This window comes from Kogia breviceps, chromosome 5 (genome assembly GCF_026419965.1).
Source record: "Kogia breviceps isolate mKogBre1 chromosome 5, mKogBre1 haplotype 1, whole genome shotgun sequence".
Taxonomy (NCBI): domain Eukaryota; kingdom Metazoa; phylum Chordata; class Mammalia; order Artiodactyla; family Physeteridae; genus Kogia; species Kogia breviceps.
Window position 1 is genome coordinate 27,510,883 of NC_081314.1, and position 20,221 is coordinate 27,531,103.

The 20,221-nt window shown below is 39.4% G+C and overlaps 1 protein-coding gene across 4 annotated transcripts in view; it reads left to right on the forward strand.

Annotated features, from left to right (window-relative positions):
* Window positions 1–20,221, forward strand: part of CPNE4 (copine 4) — a 625,415-nt gene that overhangs the window by 170,668 nt on the left and 434,526 nt on the right. For 3 of the 4 annotated variants that reach the window (XM_067033790.1, XM_059064294.2, XM_067033791.1), the window contains one exon: window positions 10,289–10,469. The exons of the other annotated variant lie outside the window; for it this stretch is intronic. In XM_067033790.1, the coding sequence (XP_066889891.1) occupies window positions 10,289–10,469 (181 nt within the window). The remainder of the gene's footprint in view (window positions 1–10,288; window positions 10,470–20,221) is intronic. 4 annotated transcript variants of the gene reach the window in all.

The following is a 20,221-nucleotide window of genomic DNA, read 5'->3' on the forward strand; positions in this document are numbered from 1 at the left end:
AAAATTAAAAGTTTAAAAAAAAATGTTCTAAGGAAAGCCTCACTCCAGTATCTTCCTTAGGCTGCCACGTTCCCCCCCCCCCAAGTGTGTGGATGGCAGACATTGTTAATTAATCACACTCTTTCTTGTGCAGTCTGCCTCTGTGCAGTACTGCACGCATTCATCACTGAGCAACTGGCCCTGGCAAACGAGGAAAAGCCTATGGGCCAAACCTGGACTTGCTAAGTCCTTTTAGCACCTCTGTGTCCAGTCTCTACTAAAGAGTGGGAAATAGATTTCTCTTATAAAAGAGTCCTGGGCTTCCCTGGTGGTGCAGTGGTTAGGAATCTGCCTGCCAATGCAGGGGACACAGGTTCGAACCCTGGCAGGGGAAGATCCCACATGCAAAGGAGCAACTAAGCTCGTGATCCACAACTACTGTTCCTGAGCTCTAGAGCCTGCAAGCCACAACTACTGAGCCGATGTGCCACAGCTACTGAGGCCCACATACCTAGAGCCTGTGCTCCACAACAAGAGAAGCCACAACAATGAGAAGCCCGCTCACTTCGCTCAACGAAGAGTAACCCCCGCTCACCACAACTAGAGAAAACCTGCACACAGCAACAAAGACCTAACAGAGCCAAAAGTAAATAAATTTTTTTAAAAAAAATTTTTTAAATAAAAATAAAAGAGTCCTGTTTCCATGACTTGCTTGCTTTGAGGTGAGGTCCTTCATATCACATTCATGTTGGAAGGTTCTTTTGAGCAATAGCATTCAGTTTTAGTCTTCAGGAGAAACAAAGGAAAAAAAAAAAAAAAGGAACGCTATGAATAGTAGTTTAATACAATATGTCCAGCACTTGTCAGTTATGGTAGCTACCAGCCACAGTTTGCTATTTAAATTTAAGTTAAAACTAAATAAAGTTAAACATTCATTTCCTCAATTGCACTAGCCCCAGCTCAAGTGCTTTTGGCCACTGTATTGGACAGCATAGATAAAGAAAATGTCCATCACCACACAAAGTTCTACTTGGCAGCACTGAACTAGACGTCGTGTTCTGTATCCTAAGATGTAGTTCCTTTTCACTGTCATCTACTTAACCCCCCTCTTCTTTCCCAAAACACATGATGCTATCCTATGCCAACTAAACAAAAGCCTGTTAATGCTAGGATGTTGTTCAAAGCAGAAGCAAGTCTTAAACGAGGTGTAAGAGCAGAACAAGACCCATCAGTAGATCCATTACCATGCTTTTTCAAGGAAATTGGCTTCTGGCTTCATATACTGTCTATGGTTTCTCCTGTTGAACATAAAAATTATGTTGCTCCTATTTGCTTTTAAATTTAGCCACATATATGAGACCAGAAGCACAAAACCCACTTTGTGAGCCCCCAGCTTCCTGTTAGCGTGACATTAATGGAAGAATCCACCCTGTGATTATACTAAAAAGGGAAAATAACTGAACAAAATAAGATTGGGATTTGATCTTTTTACTGGGTAAATTTAGTTGCCTGAGAAACAAGAGGAAATTATTTCAGTGCCAAAATAATAAAACATCATCTGAATTTGCTTTTTATCTCTCATTCAGGAACTTTAGTTGCCTTTGATGTGGTAGGAAAAGGAATGGCTGTTACAGGGAGGAGACAGTTATTCATACAATTTCCTTTGACATTTTGTTCATGTTTCACTTTAAAATTTTGTCAGCCTTTGTAATCATCCAGTTAAATTTGTATATCCAGTTCTTCTCCTAAAAAGGGTGACATTTGAGTGCTATAAAATTGATAGGAATGTGATGCAATGGACTTAATTGCTTTCTAGAAAAATCTCATGTTTATGACTCATTGTCAGAGACACAAATGTGAGCCCGGAAGTTCCTAGAACATCGATATATCTGATTCCTTATGTACATTTTCCAAAGAAACCTCTTTCAGTAAATAGGATCTCTGCTGGATTTTTTTCTTTTGGCCTCTCGGTTGTCTCAAATTAGAAAGTCAGGAAATGACTGAAATAATAATTTACTGCACTTGAATGATTTGGCATAGTATATTTCAAGAAAAACATTCAAGTCTACATATTGTCAAGTTTGAATTTTATTCATTAGCACCATGGCCTTTTGTGGTTCATGTGGTTTTATTTCCGGGTTTTCTGGTGGTATAGCCCCACCAATGATAACTCATCAATGCTCACTGATGAAATCATCCGGGTAGGGGCACTGAGTTCCCAGACCCCTCAACTTGTTGGTGAGGCTACCCTTACAAAGAGTTCCAAAAGTGACTTGGGCTTCTTTGAGAGTAAGGAGAAGAAAGAAAAGTGAATTTTTAAAGGCTGCTAGAGCACAATCTCATTAATGTACATAGTACACCTTAGAGATTTTATTAAGATTGGAACGGGTTTTAAGTTTGCCTTTGCATGATCTAGAAGGAAAATAATTGTTAATCTAATTAAAAGTGTAAATCATTCTATAAGAAATGGTCAAAAACACAGATTGTGGAGTCCATTAGACCCAGGCTTGATTCCTGACTCTGTCACTTGGCAGCTGTGATTTAAACACCATGAGTCTCACTTTTACATCTATGAAGTGGGGCTGGCAATACTTATCTCAAGAGAATGTCTCAAGAATTCAGTGAAACACTGTCTGTGCAGTTTGTTATTGGTGTTGTTAGTATTAGTAGCTAGGAAAACAAGCTATTTTTAAAAGAGATTTATAGAGCATTATAGGCTTTTCTCCCTTTTCAGCCCTCGTAGGAAGATTCAGTGTTTGTGCTGCCAAACCGGGAGCCGAGGGGGCCTGAGCAGGATGCATCATGATTAAAGCTGTGAGAGGAAGGGAACCTAGAGGGCAGGTTAATTTATAAAATAAAGGGCTCTCCATGAAGGAAAAAATAATAAGGAATCTAAAAGTTTCAAGGACTGAGAGAGAACGGTGCTGGAAGTTTGGGGGGATAGACAGAAAGAGGGAGGGGCAGTACAGTGTGACACTCAGGGGAACCAGGTAAATCAGGAACATTTGGGCAAGTGTTGTGTGGTGTAAGTCCCCAGTTGCCCCTTTTATTGAGAGTCTGCTTTTTTTAAAAAGTTTTTAAAATTGAAGTATAGTTGATTTACAATGTTGTCTTAATTTCTGCTATATAGCAGAGCGATTCAGTTATACATGGATACTTTTTTATATCATTTTCCATAATGGTTTATCACAGGATATTGAATACAGTTCCTTGCGCTATGTATAGTAGGACCTCGTTGTCTATCCATCCTATATATAAGAGTTTGCATCTGCTAATCCCAAACTCCCAATCCATCCCTCCCCCACCCCCTCCCCCTTGGCAACCACAGTCGGTTCTCTGTGTCTGTGAGTCTGTTTCTCTTTTGTAGGTAAGTTCATTTGTGTCATACTTTAGATTCTACATATAAGTGATATCATATGGTATTTGTCTTTCACATTCTGACTTACTTCACTTAGTATGATAGTCTCTAGGTCTGTCCATGTTGCTGCAAATGGCATTCATTCTTTTTTATGGCTGAGTAGTATTCCATTGTGTGTGTGTGAACACACACACACACACATACATCACATCTTCTTTATCCATTCATCTACTGATGGATTTCCACATCTTGGCTATTGTGAATAGTGCTGCTATGAACATTGGGGTGCATGTATATTTTTGAATTATCGGTTTGTCCAGATATGTGCCCAGGAGTGGGACTGCTGGATCATATAGGAGCTCTATTTTTAGTTTTTTGAGGAGCCTCCATACTGTTCTCCATAGTGGCTGCACCAATTTACATTCCCACCAACAATGTAGAAGGGTTCCCTTTTCTATTGAGAGTCTCCTTAAGTAGCTATCTCACAGGGAGGAGAGTGGAGCAGAGTGGTTAAGAGCCTAAATTCTGGACCTGGAATTCTAGGTTCAAATCCTTATTCATCACACTTGGATAAATAGTTGTTTTACTTCTCTAAGCTGCAGTTTCCTTCCTGTGAAACGATTCTCCTGGGATCTCATGACTTAATGTTGAGTGCTTCGCAGATATATAAGAGCTTGATAACTGTTACATGAACTCAGTGGTATCCTTTTAAAAAAGGACAATAATCATTTTCATTATTCTTCTGAAGACATTATGAGGCTTAATTCATTTAATTCTCAGGAAAACTCTACAAGGCAGGAGCTATTATTATTCCCATTTCACACGTGATAAAACTGAGGCACAGAGGAGTCAAGTAACTCGCCCAAACTCATACACAGGGAGTAGCAGAGTTCGGGTTAGCATCAAATATTCTGATGCTGGATCCATACTCTTGTCTTCTATACCATCTACATCCCATCTGTGAGCATCTGGTCTTCAGATGAACAACTTCTAGGGCAGTTTGCCTTGTTTTATGAATGCTTGGTTTGTACTCAACAACCTTACCTCTCAAAGTGTGGTCCATAGGCAGCAGGATCAGTGACACCTGGGAGCAGAGTCTCAGGCTCCACTCCAGACTCTTATAACAGGAACTATGTCTTAACAAGCTCCCTGCGTGATCCATGATCATGCACAGCCTGAGAAGCAGCTCCAGGATGTGAACATGTAGGAGATGGGCTGTCTCATTAGTGTCCAGCGCCACGCTTGCTGCCTAAGAATAAATTTACTTTTGATCTAACAGTAGATCAGGAAACATTGAATAGGAAATAAATTCAGAAGTCGAGGGAACAATACCTGGTTTCTCCTTAGCTGAGAGAATGATGCTTGAGGCCTCTGGATCCACTGCAGCACCAGGCACATAGCAGACGCCCTGTCATATTTCTTGCATTGATATGGAAATGTGTGATAGAGACATCCAGCATAGCAGCCTTCCTGGATGCGCAGTGACGTTTAAAAAGGCCAAATAATGCTGGAGCAAGCAGAACAGAGAATATGCAGTTATTCTTTTTTTTATTTTTTTTTTACATCTTTATTGAAGTACAATTGCTTCACACTGTCATGCCAGCTTCCGCTGCACAACAAAGCGAATCAGCCTTACGCACACACATATCCCCACATCCCCTCCCTCTCCCACCCTTCTAGGTAGTCAGAAGGCACCAAGCTGATCTCCCTGTATGTGTTTATTCTTTTTTTTAAAACATCTTTATTGGAGTATAATTGCTTTACAATGGTGTGTTAGTTTCTGCTTTACAACAAAGTGAATCAGTTATACATATACATATGTTCCATAGCTTTAAGACAAGCAGGTCCCCTGTGAACCCGAGCTGATTCTCTTTCCTCTTGAGCTCTCTATTGTCTTGGCATTGTTTTCAGCTCATTCAGAAACTAATTAAGTTTCAGGATCAGTTTGTCCTGTTAGAGATGTGGATATGCTAAAGGAGTGGTTTTTTATAACTTAAATTATCCAAGTGAAAGGACAATTATAATTTGCTTCTAAAATTGGCCAAAAGTCAGCTTTCTTCAAAATAATTCTCAGCAGACATTAGTCTCTGTAAAACCAGGCTATTGTATGAAAGGCAACAAAAGGATTTAAATAGGCCATGGAAAATGTATTGATAATCTGGCCATATTAATCCTGTCCTCTAACATAGTGTGAAATTACTTGTTTACTCCACTTATCTGGGGCTGGAGGTAGCTGACCACTGGTTGACAGAGCCATAGTTTGTGATCACCTTTCAGCAGTGAGCTTCAGCTGGGCCAAGGCCAAACAGTCTGAATTCACTGGCCTATATACCACCTCCAAAGTCAAGGTCAGGACTGCTTCTACCTCTGGACAGCCAGAGGAACTCATGATCTCCAATATGTCCATCTAGGTGCGGCTTTCATTTGTGCATGGACATGGCCTATATCCTGTCCCCCCAAAAGTGAGGATTTGTAGTGGTTTCATCACCAGTCTACAAATATTATCAAGGTGAACACTATTGGGGTAAAGAATAAAAGTAGTCCCTGACCTAAAGGAGACTACCCACTGTGGTGAAATAGACCCTGTTGATGCTCTGCCCAGTTCCCCTTTACCAAGTTAGTGTATACATCCCCCAGTGCCCAGTGGATGTGAGTATTGGCTGTGATGTTTCACAGCTGCCCTTTTTCTGGAGACCTGACTGATTGTTCTCAGCCAGTGGGTGGCAGGGACCAAACTTAAGGACTTATGCCTGCCCAACCCTAGAATGAGTGTAAGCCTGAAGGAGCCAAAGGAAGAAACAGTACTCCCAAAGTGCAGTGAGAACCTTGGAGATGGAGTTGCCTTTCAGGACCTGGGTCATATAGAGGTTTGGCTCACAGTTCTAGAGGCTGGACTTCCCAATCAGAGTGACATCATGGTTGGATGAGGGCTCTCTTCTCACTGTGTTCTCCCATGGCAGAAGGGCCCAGGGAGCTTTGTGGTCTCTTTTGTAAGAGCACTAATGCCATTCATGAGGGTTCCACCCTCAGACCTAATTGCTTCCCTAAGTCTTCACCTCCTAATCTCACCACCTTCAGGGGTTAGGATTTCAACATATGAATTTTGTTGGGGGACACAGACATTCAGACCATAGCAACAGGAGGCTAGCCAACAGTGAGCTGTCATTCAGTGGAGGTCAGCCTCTTAAGTCCTTGAGCAGAAGAAGGGGGAGTGGGTGAAATCAATGAAAAAAGGAGGAATAAATAATGACCACCCTTTGGCAATCATAAACTTTCTTCTCTCCTCTAGTCCAACCATCGTATTGGCACTAGATTAATTTTTATGAAATGATTATTTCATCATGTCTATTTTCCCAGATCTAAATCCTCCAAGTGTTTGTCTAAAAGAATCATTCATAAATAATTTTAGATCATATACCCCACTGGTTAAAAACAAGTCTCTGAACATGTGCCCCACTTTCATTTGTTTATTCATTTATAAACGATTTAAATTTACTACCAACTAATATCTCAGAGTACTGTGTACACTTACAGTTTAGGATATATCATTCATGGTTATGACATAAATCCATATTTCAAGAAGCTTTCCTAATAGTTTTAAATTATTTTAGACAGCTTTTGGCCTATGTGATCAGATTGTCACTTATATTTTACTATCTACCTTCTGATCAGCTAATGTGTATGAATCCTCAGAAAAACTACTGATTTGAGAGATGGTTGTGTGCTTTTAGGTGGAGAGTGTTATGCCCAGACTGTGTGGGCTGCAAAGACAGAATGTATGTAAGGGGTCAAGTAGAACCTAAATCCTGGAGTAATAGCAAGAAAATCTAAGAGAGTTCCAGTGGGCAGTGGGAGAATGAGTGATTTAATCTTGAGAGCAGTCAGGTTACAATAATAATAGCTCTACTTTTGAAGCATCTACTGTATACCTGGCATTGTGCTAATCACTCTACATGTATTATTTAATCTGCCCTTCAGAGCAACTCTTCAAGGTAGGTATTACTACAAGAGAGGTTAAGAACCCTGATCAAGGTTACATAGTGAGTGAAGGAGCCAGGATTTGACCCTGGAAGGAACTGTGTGTCTCCTTGAGAGTCTTTTCCCCATCACATCCCACAATTAATACTTGGCATTAGAGCAGGTATTCCATTCTATAGGCAAGCTTGTGTTATACAGAAAGGAGTCAGTGGGTCCTGGATGAGAGGAGCCAACCTGTAAAGCCTCCAATCTCTGTGACATTCTGGAAAAGGCTATGCAGACAGTAAAAAGATCAGTGGTTGCCAGGAGTTAGGGAGGGATGAATAAGTGGAGCATAGAGGATTGTTAGGATGGTGAAACTACTCTGTATGGTACTGTAATGGGGGGGTACACATTATTATACATTTGTCCAAACACGTGGAATGTGCAACCCCAAGAGTGAACCCTGATGTGAACTATGGACTTTGGGTGATTTTGATGAGTCAATGGAGGTTCACCGATTGTAACAAAGGTAACGGAGGAGGAAGGTGGCATATGAGATATCTCTGAACATTCCTCTGAATTTTGCTATGAACCTAAAATAGAAAATAGTCCTTAAGAAAAAGAGAGAGAGAGAAAGGAGATGGACATGGCCATGAGCCTGTAAGGATAGGGCCAGTTAGAAAGGGTAGCAATGCCTCCCAGAGACAGGAGAGGCCACGCAGAACTCAGAAGAGCAGTGTAGATCCAAGGAGCCAGCTAATGCTTTGGGAATGCAGAACTCAGGAAGGATAAGCTGTTCATATCAAAAAGTTAATAGTTCACAACATTTTTTCCAACACCGCCTGATACAAAACCATCCTCCTACTAGTCTATTCCTTCTCTGTGCACTTTTTTATAAACTGAAGTTCACGTATGCTCTGCCTTTTATGATGCTCTAATATTTGGTCTGCTCAGTCTGTAAAAATAGAGGAACCATCATTTCTTAAGCTGTGCACTTATGATTTGTGCATTTTCTATATATGAATAAAATTTGTTTAAAAATAGAAAGAATGATTCTGTATGGAGATTGAAATAAATCAAGGATATTGTCATATCCACTGTTACTTTGTAGATTCAAACAATTCTCCAGCCAACGTTTTACATATGGTAAAAAATAGCATGGGCTAAAAGATAGAAAACTAGCATTTCAGTATTAGCTCTTCCATTAGAATAATTGTGTGACATGGGCAAGGTTCCAATCCCCTCTGAGCTTGGATTTTCTTGTATGTAAAATAACAAATGTCCCAAAATCCCTATTAATATTCAGTGTGATAGAGGATAGAGCAACTCTCACCCTCAGACTAATCCCACAGCACATATTGAAACAGAATCCCAACTCCTTCCAACTGCAAACTCCCCTTACCCGATATTTTAGAGCAAAGACTGGGAAACATTTTCTGAAGAGGCCAGAGAGTAGGTATTTCAGGCTTTGCAGGCCATGCAGCCTCTGTTGCAAATACTCTGAGCTGCAGTCTATTAAGGCAACCACACACAATATGTAAATGCATAACCGGGCCTGTGTTCCAACAAAACTTTATGTATCAAAGCAGGTGGCAAGCCAGATTGGGCACACAGGCCAGTTTGTCCACTTCTGTTCTAGGACATAACTTTCTGGCATTCAGTGCAACTTCCCTTCAGCATATATAGGGAAAAACATGTGTTCATAATAATAAGATAAATAGGGAACTAAAGAGTTGGAATGTGGAAGGGAGGGAGGGCAGAGAGCCTTGTGATGGAGCATTGGGAGAGAAAATTCCAGTGACATCAGCCATGAGGGAGGGGCATTGTCAAGTTGGAAAAAGTTGGCTTTGGCATGGAGCTAGCTGCTAAGTTTGGAGAGACCAGCTGGTGTGTGTGTGTGTGTGTGTGTGTGTGTGTGTGTGTGTGTGTGTGTGTAAGAGATTATGGTGTACTCAAGCCTAGCATGGTGCCAGGTACCAAGGGGACTCACTGAATATTTGTGGAGGAAGGGAAGGAAGAAGGATGGATTATCCTCATTTTATAGATGAATAAATTCCACTGTGGGACACCAATGCCGTTTCTCATAGGGAATCTACAGGGAACCAGAATTTCATGAGAAGGATATTGATTTCGCCCCCTGAGAGGCTCTGTCAATGTCCTTACAGGCCCAGCCCTCCTCTGAGAAGGAGAGTGTTGGAGGGTTCTGGGGGTTCCCTTTAGCCCTGGGCCTTGGTGATGCAAAGTGTCATTGAAAGGTGACCATGGGAGGACAGGAAGGAGGCCTGCAGTACTTAATTGTGGCTGCTGTTTCCATGGGTTAGGCTTTGTGCTGTCCTTCAAATGATCACAGTCACATTTCTGACATGGTAGCAGGAGCAGGGAAGGGAAAGGAGAGAATGGACTAATGCACTTGAGGCAGGAGATCAGATGCTGGGTCTCTCTTGGACTTGGTTTGCTGAAGGCATCTTGAGAAAGGGAGCCAGGGTTTGGGGAAGGGAAATTTGGACTGTTTCTTCAGGTCAGACAATGTCCTTCTCTGTGCCATCACACAGAAGGAAAAGAAGAGCTGGATTTGGGAGGAATCTGAACAACTTGGAATGTGACTAAACTGATTAACCAACAACTCTAAAATTTGACACAAGCCATGCATTTAGTATAGAACTGGATTACAGTTTGCAGTCTGTTGCACTAATTCGTTAATATTATTTCACAGACTAAAAATTTTACTATGCAAATCATATAAGAAAATAGTGTTCTTAGCCAAGTGCATTAGCACCTATTGGGTATTTTCGTTGTTTTTTTCTTTTGGTTTTGTTTGTTTGTTTGTTTCACTGGAACTCTGACCCTGCTGTGGAGAGCTAGATAATTAATATTCAGTACTCGATAGTGTGTGTTGAACATTTTCCTGAAGGGTGACTGGGAGGCTTTCTCCTTTGACAAATACTGTGGTGATTGGCATGTATTTTTTCCTCTTTTTCTTGCCTAAAACAGAATGAAGAAGATGAGCAACATTTATGAGTCAGCTGCCAATACACTGGGAATCTTTAACAGCCCCTGCCTGACCAAAGTTGAGCTGCGTGTGGCATGCAAAGGCATTTCCGACAGAGATGCCCTTTCCAAACCAGACCCCTGTGTCATCCTCAAGATGCAGTCCCATGGGCAGTGGTTCGAGGTAGGCATGTCCAGTGAAATGGACAGAGGCATGGTGGGAGGAGTGATTTGAAAATATTTTGGCATTTCCTGTCTTCAGGTGGTTATTTCAGTGAGATAGAAATTTCTAGAAATGAATATGATCACATTTCTGCTTATATCATGACTTTTATTTATTTAAAAAAATTTTATTTTATATTGGAGAATAGTTGATTAACAATGTTGTGATAGTTTCAGGTTTACAGCAAAGTGATTCAGTTATACATATAGTTGTATCTATTCTTTTCCAAAAATCTTTTCCCATTTATGTTATTACAGAATATTGAGCAGAGGTCCCTGTGCTATACAGTAGGTCCTTGCTGGTTATCTGTTTTAAATATAGCAGTGTGTACATGTCAATCTCAAACTGCCAGTCTATCCTGCCCCCATACCCTTCCCCCGTGGTAATCATAAGTTTATTCTCTAAGTCTGTGAGTCTGTTTCTATTTGTAAATAAGTTCATTTATATAATTTTTTGATTCCACATATGAGTGATATCACGTGATATTTCTCATTCTCTGTCTGACTTACTTCACTTAGTATAATAATCTCCAGGTCCATCCATATTGCTGCAAATGGCATTAATTAATTCTTTTTAATGGCTGAGTAATATTCCATTGTATATATGTACCACATCTTCTTTATCTATTCATCTGTCAATGGACATCGACATCCATATCGTGGTGTTTTAATACTGTGGATATTTTGACATTTACCCTTAATTTGTGTGCTCATTTTAGACATAGTAGCCCCTGGGGATGGGCAACAGGGACTGCCTTACAGGGGCCACATCACACATTTATTTTTTGGAGTGAGAACTTAATATTAGCTAAACTTTATTGGGTGCTTATCAAGTGTCAGGTGCTGTTCTATGTGCTTTATGTAAAATAAGTAATTTTGTCCATACAACAATCCTATGAGGAAACAGACAGGTGAGGTAACAGAAAGATTAGGTAAGTGGAAAATCTAATATTTCCCAGTCAAGCTCCAGGGCCTGAGCTCTTTATTGCTATTTTATACTTACGGTGGCCATTGTTGTGGTCTTTGGTGGTTTGTATGGCAATGTTGCATGTTGAATTCTGCAGTTGGGTTTTGTTTGTTTATTTAAAAGTTGAAACAAATTGGATGAGGACTGTTTTTAAGTTTGGGGTTTTTTTTGTTGTTGTGTTGTTGTTTTCTTTTCATTTTTGTTCTTGGTACGTGGTCTAAGTTAGCAATGTTTTTAAAGATCTGGTCTCAGGTGGAAGGCAGGAGAGGGAGGAACAGGGGGTGCAGCCAAGGAAGCAGTTGTTATTGTCTCTAAGGGAACCACATGCCCAGTGGAATTTGGGTGAGGGGTTTGAATCCATACTGAGTAGATCAAGTGTAGACAAATACCTTGTTTGGATCCCTGAGGACAGACTTCAGTCCTTCTTCCATCTGTTTGCAAGGAGCTGACAGGTGCTCCTCTAGGGGCCAAGGTCTTCACTCCACAGAAGGAAGAAGGCTCAGAAGACCTCACAGGTAGCATGTTTACCTACCTGTACATATGTGATAAAAGCCACTTCTCTGAAAGGGTGGTTTGATAGAAGTTGGTAAGCAGATGAATTTCAGGTGAGAAGGCAACATAACACTCATGAGGGGATGAATGACAGTTGGCAGATAGGGGATCTTCATTTAACTTCCAGCTCATCCAGGTCTTATATTATAAATATAAAACAGCATTCACAGACATCTTAATGTATAATGTCTTTTTTTTCCATTCTAAATATTCTCCATGAATTTGTTGGTGGGCTTTACTGTCTTTTATTTTGTGTCTAACAAAACTAAATGGAATATCTACATTAGGATATTAGGACCCTCTTGGATAATTAGAGGAAAAGATTTCATCTCCTGAGACCACCCGCCCCTTACACAATTTATTATTTGTATATATTTCTTTTCAGTCTTTTCCTTCTGGCATTCATATTCTTACATGATACTTATCATGCACATAAAATTTTCTTTCCTGATTTTATTACTTAGTAGTATATTTTTTCCATATTGTTATAATATTCATAATTATAATTTTTGAGACTGCATAATATCCTGTCAAGTAGATTTATTTAATCATTTTCCTATGTTTTTCACTTTGAATTTTCTTTCAAAATTACCCTATTTTAAATAATGCTGCAGTAAACATCTTTGAGCATAAGGCTTTTCCCTTCTTTTTGGATGAGTTCTTAGTAGATAGTCTGTCAAAGTGGAACTAGTAGAACAAAGGATAGGACACTTTGGAGGCTTTTGATACATTTGCCAAATTGCTTTTCCAAGTGTTTTTCTACAGAGTAACTTAAAGTGTGTTTGCCCACAGCTACCAGCCTGCAAACATTTTGTTACCAGTACACAATGAGATAAGAAGCTTGTGCCACATTGTAAACTGATTCACTGCTACCTTCATCTAGAAAGTCTTACTCTTTAAAAGTAGTGTCAGCTGAATTTCCAGCATGCTTAGTGATATAACTGATTTATACTTTGGAACTTTGAGAAACACTTCTCTAATAAATTTTAATCTTAAGAATATACATTTAGGGCTTCCCTGGTGGCACAGTGGTTGAGAGTTCGCCTGCCAAGGTAGGGGTTATGGGTTCATGCCCCGGTCTGGGAAGATCCCACATGCCGCGGAGTGGCTGGGCCCGTGAGCCATGGCTGCTGAGCCTGTGCATCCGGAGGCTGTGCTCCGCAACGGGAGAGTCCACAACAGTGAGAGGCCCGTGTACAGCAAAAAAAAAAAAAAAAAAAAAAAAAAAAAAAGAATATACATTTAGGATATAGTTGGGAAAACAGAGCCCACACCAGGTAGCTAATAGAAAAGATTTAATTCAATAACTAATAACAAAGGAGTTGGGAATCTTGAGAAACTAAGTAGGAACTCTGAGGAAACCCAGAGATTAACAACAGGAAGCTGCTACTTGACTTAGGGTAGAGCAGTGATGTACTGAAGCTAGCTTGTAGAGGCTTGAGAGTCAATTGTTAAATCTTCAGGAATTTTGCTAGCCTGGGTATAAGTATTTACACAACAGACATTGGCAAACATTTCAAATCAGAACTTTCTCCCAACCAAGGGAACAGATTGCTAAGCATTTACCAGCACACCACTGGGAGAGAGGGACAAAAGGAGGTGTTAGTACCAGTTGGACCACCGAGCAGAAGCTGAATCTGTGGAAGGAGGGCATACCTAATGGTAGCCAGCAAGGTAGAGGAGATGCAGGTAATACTGGAAACGTTGCCTGAAAGGGAGATGAGGAAGGGATGTCATCTCAGGTCTCCCATCCGTGCCTTCCAGTGACCACACCCCTGGTGGAAGCCAGTTGGCAAGGTTCCAGGGAAGAGTCCAGAACACACTTGAAAGCACAGAGGTAACTGACTAGCACATAGACCTTCTGACAACTCACAGTAACTGGGAGAATCATGCACTCAGTCATGAAGTAGTGCATATTTATTTAGTGCTAACACCTACTTTTTGGTGCAAGTTCAGTGCGTGGTCCTGTGCTCAAAGTGAGAAGCACCTGACAGTTTATTTAAACCACACACCTACTACTTTCTATGTTTAGTGAAAGCTGGCAAACATGGCCACTGCCCTGGGACATAACTGATGCACATTTTCCTGTATCTGTCCCTTAGAACATGTCTGGAATTACAGAGATTTCTATGTGCAGAATTACAGAATTCAGAGAAAGTGATGCAGAAAGGATTCATGCTGGCTGTGTCAGTTCCTGCGTGTCTTTGTTATGTGAAATCTGGTAAATGACTAAGTGAAGAAAAAAGAAAAACCTGAGAGGCTAAACTGATTTGCATAATAAAGAGATTGTTGGGGGTGTGTATGAGAGAGAGAAAAACAAGGTGAGCTTCTCTTTCAGAGTTTTGAAGTTTGGTAAAAGAAACTCTCTGGAGATCAGCACTGTCCACTAGAACTCCCTACAGTGATGGGCGTGTTCTCTGCCTGTGCTGGCCAGTAGGTAGTCGCTGGCCACAAGTGGCCCCTGAGCAGTTGAAAGGTGGACTGTATAACTGAGGAATGGAAAGGTTTAATTATTTAATTTTAATTAATTAGAGGGTAAATAAGTAGCTGGTGTGATTTCGGAGTCTCCTTGGGTGGTAGAGAATTTGGCTGGGTGGGGAGAAGAGGAAAGGGAGTTTGTTAACACATTACTACCATAGGCTGTTGTTTTACAGCTGAACCTCTTGGGGAAGATATACCTAGACATTGATATTTCTTTGTTATTACTTGTGATTTCTGGTATGTGCATTTTGTTTTTGTTGTTGTTCTTGTTGTTTGTTTTTTTGTTTTTATCTGTTTCATCTTTTTTTAAAACATCTTTATTGGCGTATAATAGCTTTACAATGGTGTGTGAGATTTTGCTGTATAACAAAATGAAACAGCTATATGTATACCTATGTCCCCATATCCCCTCCCTCTTGTGTCTCCTTCCCACCTTCCCTATCCCACCCATCTAAGTGGTCACAAAGCATTGAGCTAATCTCCCTGTGCTATGCCACTGCTTCCCACTAGCTATCTATTTTACATTTGGTAGTGTATATATGTCAATGCTACTCTCTCACTTCGTCCCAGCTTTCACTTCCCTCTCCGCAAGTCCTCAAGTCCATTCTCTACGTCGAAGTCTTTATTCCTGTCCTGGCCCTAGGTTCTTCAGAAACTTTTTTTTTTTTTTTTTTTTTTTAGATTCCATATACATGTGTTAGCATACAGTATTTGTTTTACTCTTTCTGCTTAACTTCACTCTATGACAGTCACTAGGTCCATCCACCTCACTGCAAATAACTCAATTTCATTTTCTTTTATGGCCGGGTAATATTCCATTGTATATATGTGCCACATCTTCTTTATCCATTCATCTGTCGATGGACACTTAGGTTGCTTCCATGTTCTGGCTATTGAAATAGAGCTGCAATGAACATTGTGGTACATGACACTTTTTGAATTATGGTTTTCTCAGGGTATATGCCCAGTAGTGGGATTACTGGGTCATATCTTAGTTCTATTTTTACTTTTTAAAAGAACCTCCATACTGTTCTCCATAGGTGCTGTATCAATTTACATTCCCACCAACAGTTCAAGAGGGTTCTCTTTTCTCCACACCTTCTCCAGCATTTATTGTTTGTAGATTTTTTCATGATGCCCAATCTGACTGGTATGAAGTGATACCTCATTGTAGTTTTGATTTGCATTTCTCTAATGAATGGTGATACTGAGCATCCTTTCATGTGTTTGTTGGCAACGATATATCTTCTTTGGAGAAATGTCTATTTATGCCCATTGTTCGATTGGTTGTTCATTTTTTTGATATTGAGCTTCATGAGCTGCTTGTATATTTTGGAGATTAATCCTCTGTCAGTTGCTTCATTTGCAAATATTTTCTCCAATTCTGAGGGTTGTCTCTTCATCTTGTTTATGGTTTCCTTTGCTGTGCAAAACCTTTTAAGTTTCATTAGGTCCCTTTTGTTTATTTTTGTTTTTATTTCCATTCCTCTAGGAGATGGGTCAAAAAGGATCTTGCTGTGATTTATGTCATAGAGTGTTCTGCCTATATTTTCCTCTATGAGTTTCATAGTGTCGGGCCCTATATTTAGGTCTTTAATCCATTTTGAGTTTATTTTTGTGTATGTTGTTAAGGAGTGTTCTAATTTCATTCTTTTACATGTAGCTGTCGAATTTTCCCAGCACCACTTATTGAAGAGGCTGTCATTTTCTCCATTGTATATTCTTTCCTCCTTCATCAAAGATAAGGTGACCATATGTGCATGGATTTATTTCTGGGCTTTCTATCCTGTTCCATTTATCTATATTTCACTCTGTGCCAGTAGCATACTGTCTTGATTACTGTAGCTCTGTAGTATAGTCTGAAGTCAGGGAGCCTGATTCCTCCAGCTCTGTTTTTCTTTCTCAAGATTGCTTTGGCTATTTGGGGTCTTTTGTGTTTCCATACAAATTGTGAAATTTTTTGTTCTAGTTCTGTGGAAAATGCCATTGGTAGTTTGATAGGGACTGCATTGAATCTGTTGATTGCTTTGGATAGTATAGTCATTTGCACATTGTTGATTCTTCTAATGCACGAGCATGGTATATCTCTCCATCTGTTTGTATCATCTTTAATTTCTTTCATCAATGTCTTATAGTTTTCTGCATACAGGTCTTTTGTCTCCTTAGGTAGGTTTGTTCCTAGGTATTTTATTCTTTTCGTTGCAGTGGTAAATGGGAGTGTTCCCTTAATTTCTCCATTAGATTTTTCATCATTAGTGTGTAGGAATGCAAGAGATTTCTGTGCATTAATTTTGTATCCTGGTACTTTACCAAATTCACTGATTAGCTCTAGTAGTTTTCTGGTAGCATCTTTAGGATACTCTATGCATTGTATCATGTCGTCTGTAAGCAGTGATGCAGTTTTACATCTTCTTTTCCAATTTGGACTCCTTTTATTTCTTTTCCTTCTCCGATTGCTGTGGTTAAAACTTCCAAAACTATATTGAATAATAGTAGTGAGAGTGGGCAAGCTTGTCTTGTTCCTGATCTTACTGGAAATGGTTTCAATTTTTCACCATTGAGAATGATGCTGGCTGTGGGTTTGTCATATCTGATCTTTATTATGTTGAGGTAAGTTCCCTCTATGGCTACTTTCTGGAGGGTTTTTATCATAAATGGGTGTTGAATTTTGTCAAATATTTTTCTGCATCTATTGAGGTGATCATATGGTTTTTATCCTTCAGGTTGTTAATATGGTGTAGCACATTGATTGATTTGCATATATTGAAGAAGCTTTGCATTCCTGGGATAAACCCCACTTGATACTGGTATATGATCCCTTTAATGTACTGTTGGATTCTGTTTGCTAGTATTTTGTTGAGGATTTTTGCATCTATGTTCATCAGTGATATTGGCCTTTAGTTTGCTTTCCTTGTGACATTTTGGTCTGGTTTTGGTATCAGGGTGATGGTAGCCTCGTAGAATGAGTCTGAGAGTGTTCCTCCCTCTGCTATATTTTGGAAGAGTTTGAGAAAGATAGGTGTTATCTCTTCTCTAAATGCTTGATAGAATTTGCCTTTGAAGCCATCTGGTCCTGGACTTTTGTTTGTTGGAAGATTTTAATCACAGCTTCAATTTCATTGCTTGTGATTTGTCTGTTTATATATTCTATTTCTTCCTGGTGCAGTCTTGGAAGGTTTTGCTTTTCTAAGAATTTGTCCATTTCTTCCAGGTTGTCCATTTTATTAGTATATAGTTGCTTGTAGTAATCTGTCAGGATCCTTTGTATTTCTGCAGTGTTAGTTGTTACTTCTCCATTTTCACTTCTAATTCTATTGATTTGAGTCTTCTCCCTCTTTTTCTTGATGGATCGGGCTAAAGTTTTATCAATTTGGCTTATCTTCTCAAAGAACCAGGTTTTAGTTTTATTGATCTTTGCTATCATTTCCTTCATTGCTTTTTCATTTATTTCTGATCTGATCTTTATGATTTATTTGCTTCTGCTAATGTTGGGGTGTTTTTTTGTTCTTTTTTCTCTACTTGCTTTAGGTTTAAAGTTAGGTTGTTTATTTGAGATGTTTGTTGTTTCTTGAGGTAGGATTGTATTGCTATATGCTTCGCTCTTTGAACTGCTTTGCTGCATCCCATAGGTTTTAGGTCATAGTGTTTTAATTGTCATTTGTTTCTAGGTATTTTTTGACTTCCTCTTTGATTTCTTCAGTGATCTCTTGGTTGGTTATTAAGTAGTGTATTGTTTAACCTCCATGTGTTTGTATTTTTTACAGATGTTTTTCCCATAATTGATATCTAGTCTGATAGCGTTGTGGTCAGAAAAGATACTTGATATGATTTCAATTTTCTTAAATTTACCGAGGCTTGATTTGTGACCCAAGATATGATCTATCCTGCAGAATGTTCCATGAGCACTTGTGAAAAAAGTATATTCTGTTGTTTTTGGATGGAATGTCCTATAAATATCAATTAAGTCCATCTTGTTTAATGTATCATTTAAAGCTTGTGTTTCCTTGTTTATTTTCATTTTGGATTATCTGTCCATCGGTGATAGTGAGGTGTTAAAGTCCCCTACTATTATTGTGTTACTGTTGATTTTCCCTTTTATGGTTGTTAGCATTTGCCTTATGTATTGAGGTGCTCCTATGTTGGGTGCATAAATATTTATACTTATTATTCCTTCTTCTTGGATTGATCATTATGTAGTGTCCTTCTTTGTCTGTTGTAATGGTCTTTATTTTAAAGTCTATTTTGTCTGATATGAGAATTGCTACTACAACTTTCTTTTGACTTCCATTTGCATGGAATATCTTTTTTCATCCCCTCACTTTCAGTCTGTATGTGTCCCTAGGTCTGAAGTGGGTCTCTTGTAGACAGCACATATACGGGTCTTGTTTTTGTATCCATTCAACCAGTCTATGTCTTTTCGTTGGAGCATTTAATCCCTTTACATTTAAGGTAGTTATTGATATATATGTTCCTATTGCCATTTTCTCAATTGTTTTGGGTTTGCTATTGTATGTCTTTTCCTTCTCTTGAATGTCCTGCCTAGAGAAGTTCCTTTAGCATTTGTTGTAGAGCTGGTTTGGGGTGCTGAATTCTCTTAACTTTTGCTTCTCTCGAAAGGTTTTAATTTCTCCATCAAATCTGAATGAAATCCTTGCTGGGTAGAGTAATCTTGGTTGTAGGTTTTTCCTTTTAATCACTTTAAATATGTCCTGCCACTCCCTTCTGGCTTGCAGAGTTTGCTGAAAGATCAGCTGTTAACCTTATAGGGATTCCCTTGTATGTTATTTGTTGTTTTTCCCTGGCTGCTTTTAATATTTTTCCTTTGTATTTAATTTTTGATAGTTTTATAATATGTGTCTTGGTGTATTTCTTTGGATTTATACTTTTGGGGACTCTCTGTACTTGTTGGACTTGGGTGGCTAGTTCCCTTCCCATTTTAAGGAAGTTTTCAACTATAATCTCTTCAAATATTTTCTCAGTCCCTTTTTTTTCTCTTCTTCTTCTGTGACCCTTATAATTCGAAAATTGGTATGATTAATGTTGTCCCAGGGGTCTCTGAGACTGTCCTCAATTCTTTTCATTCATTTTTCTTTATTCTGCTCTGTGGCAGTTATTTCTACTATTTTATCTTCCAGGTCACTTATCCATTCTTCTGCTTCAGTTATTCTGCTATTGACTCCTTCTAGCAAATTTTTAATTTCATTTATTGTGTGGTTTATTATTGCTTGTTTGCTCTTTAGTTCTTCTAGGTCCTTGTTAAACATATCTTATATTTTCTCCATTCTGTTTCCAAGATTTTGGATCATCTTTACTATCATTACTCTGAATTTCCTCTTTATTTGTTTGGTCTGGTGTTTTTTTACCTTGCTCCTTCTTCTGCTGTGTATCTCTCTGTATCTTCATTTTGCTTAACTTACTGTGTTTGGGGTCTGCTTTTCGCAGGCTTCAGGTTCATAGTTCCCATTGTTATTGGTGTCTGCCCCGAGTTGCTAAGGTTGGTTTAGTGTGTTTGTAGGCCTCCTGGTGGAGGTGACTGGTGCCTGTGTTCTGGTGGTTGAAACTGGATCTTGTCTTTCTGGTGGGCAGGACCACATTCAGTGGTGTGTTTTGAGGTGTCTGTGAACTTATTGTGATTTTAGGCAGCCTCTCTGCTAATGGGTGGGCTTGTGTTCCTGTCTTGATAGTTGTTGGCAAAGGGTGTCCAACACTGTACT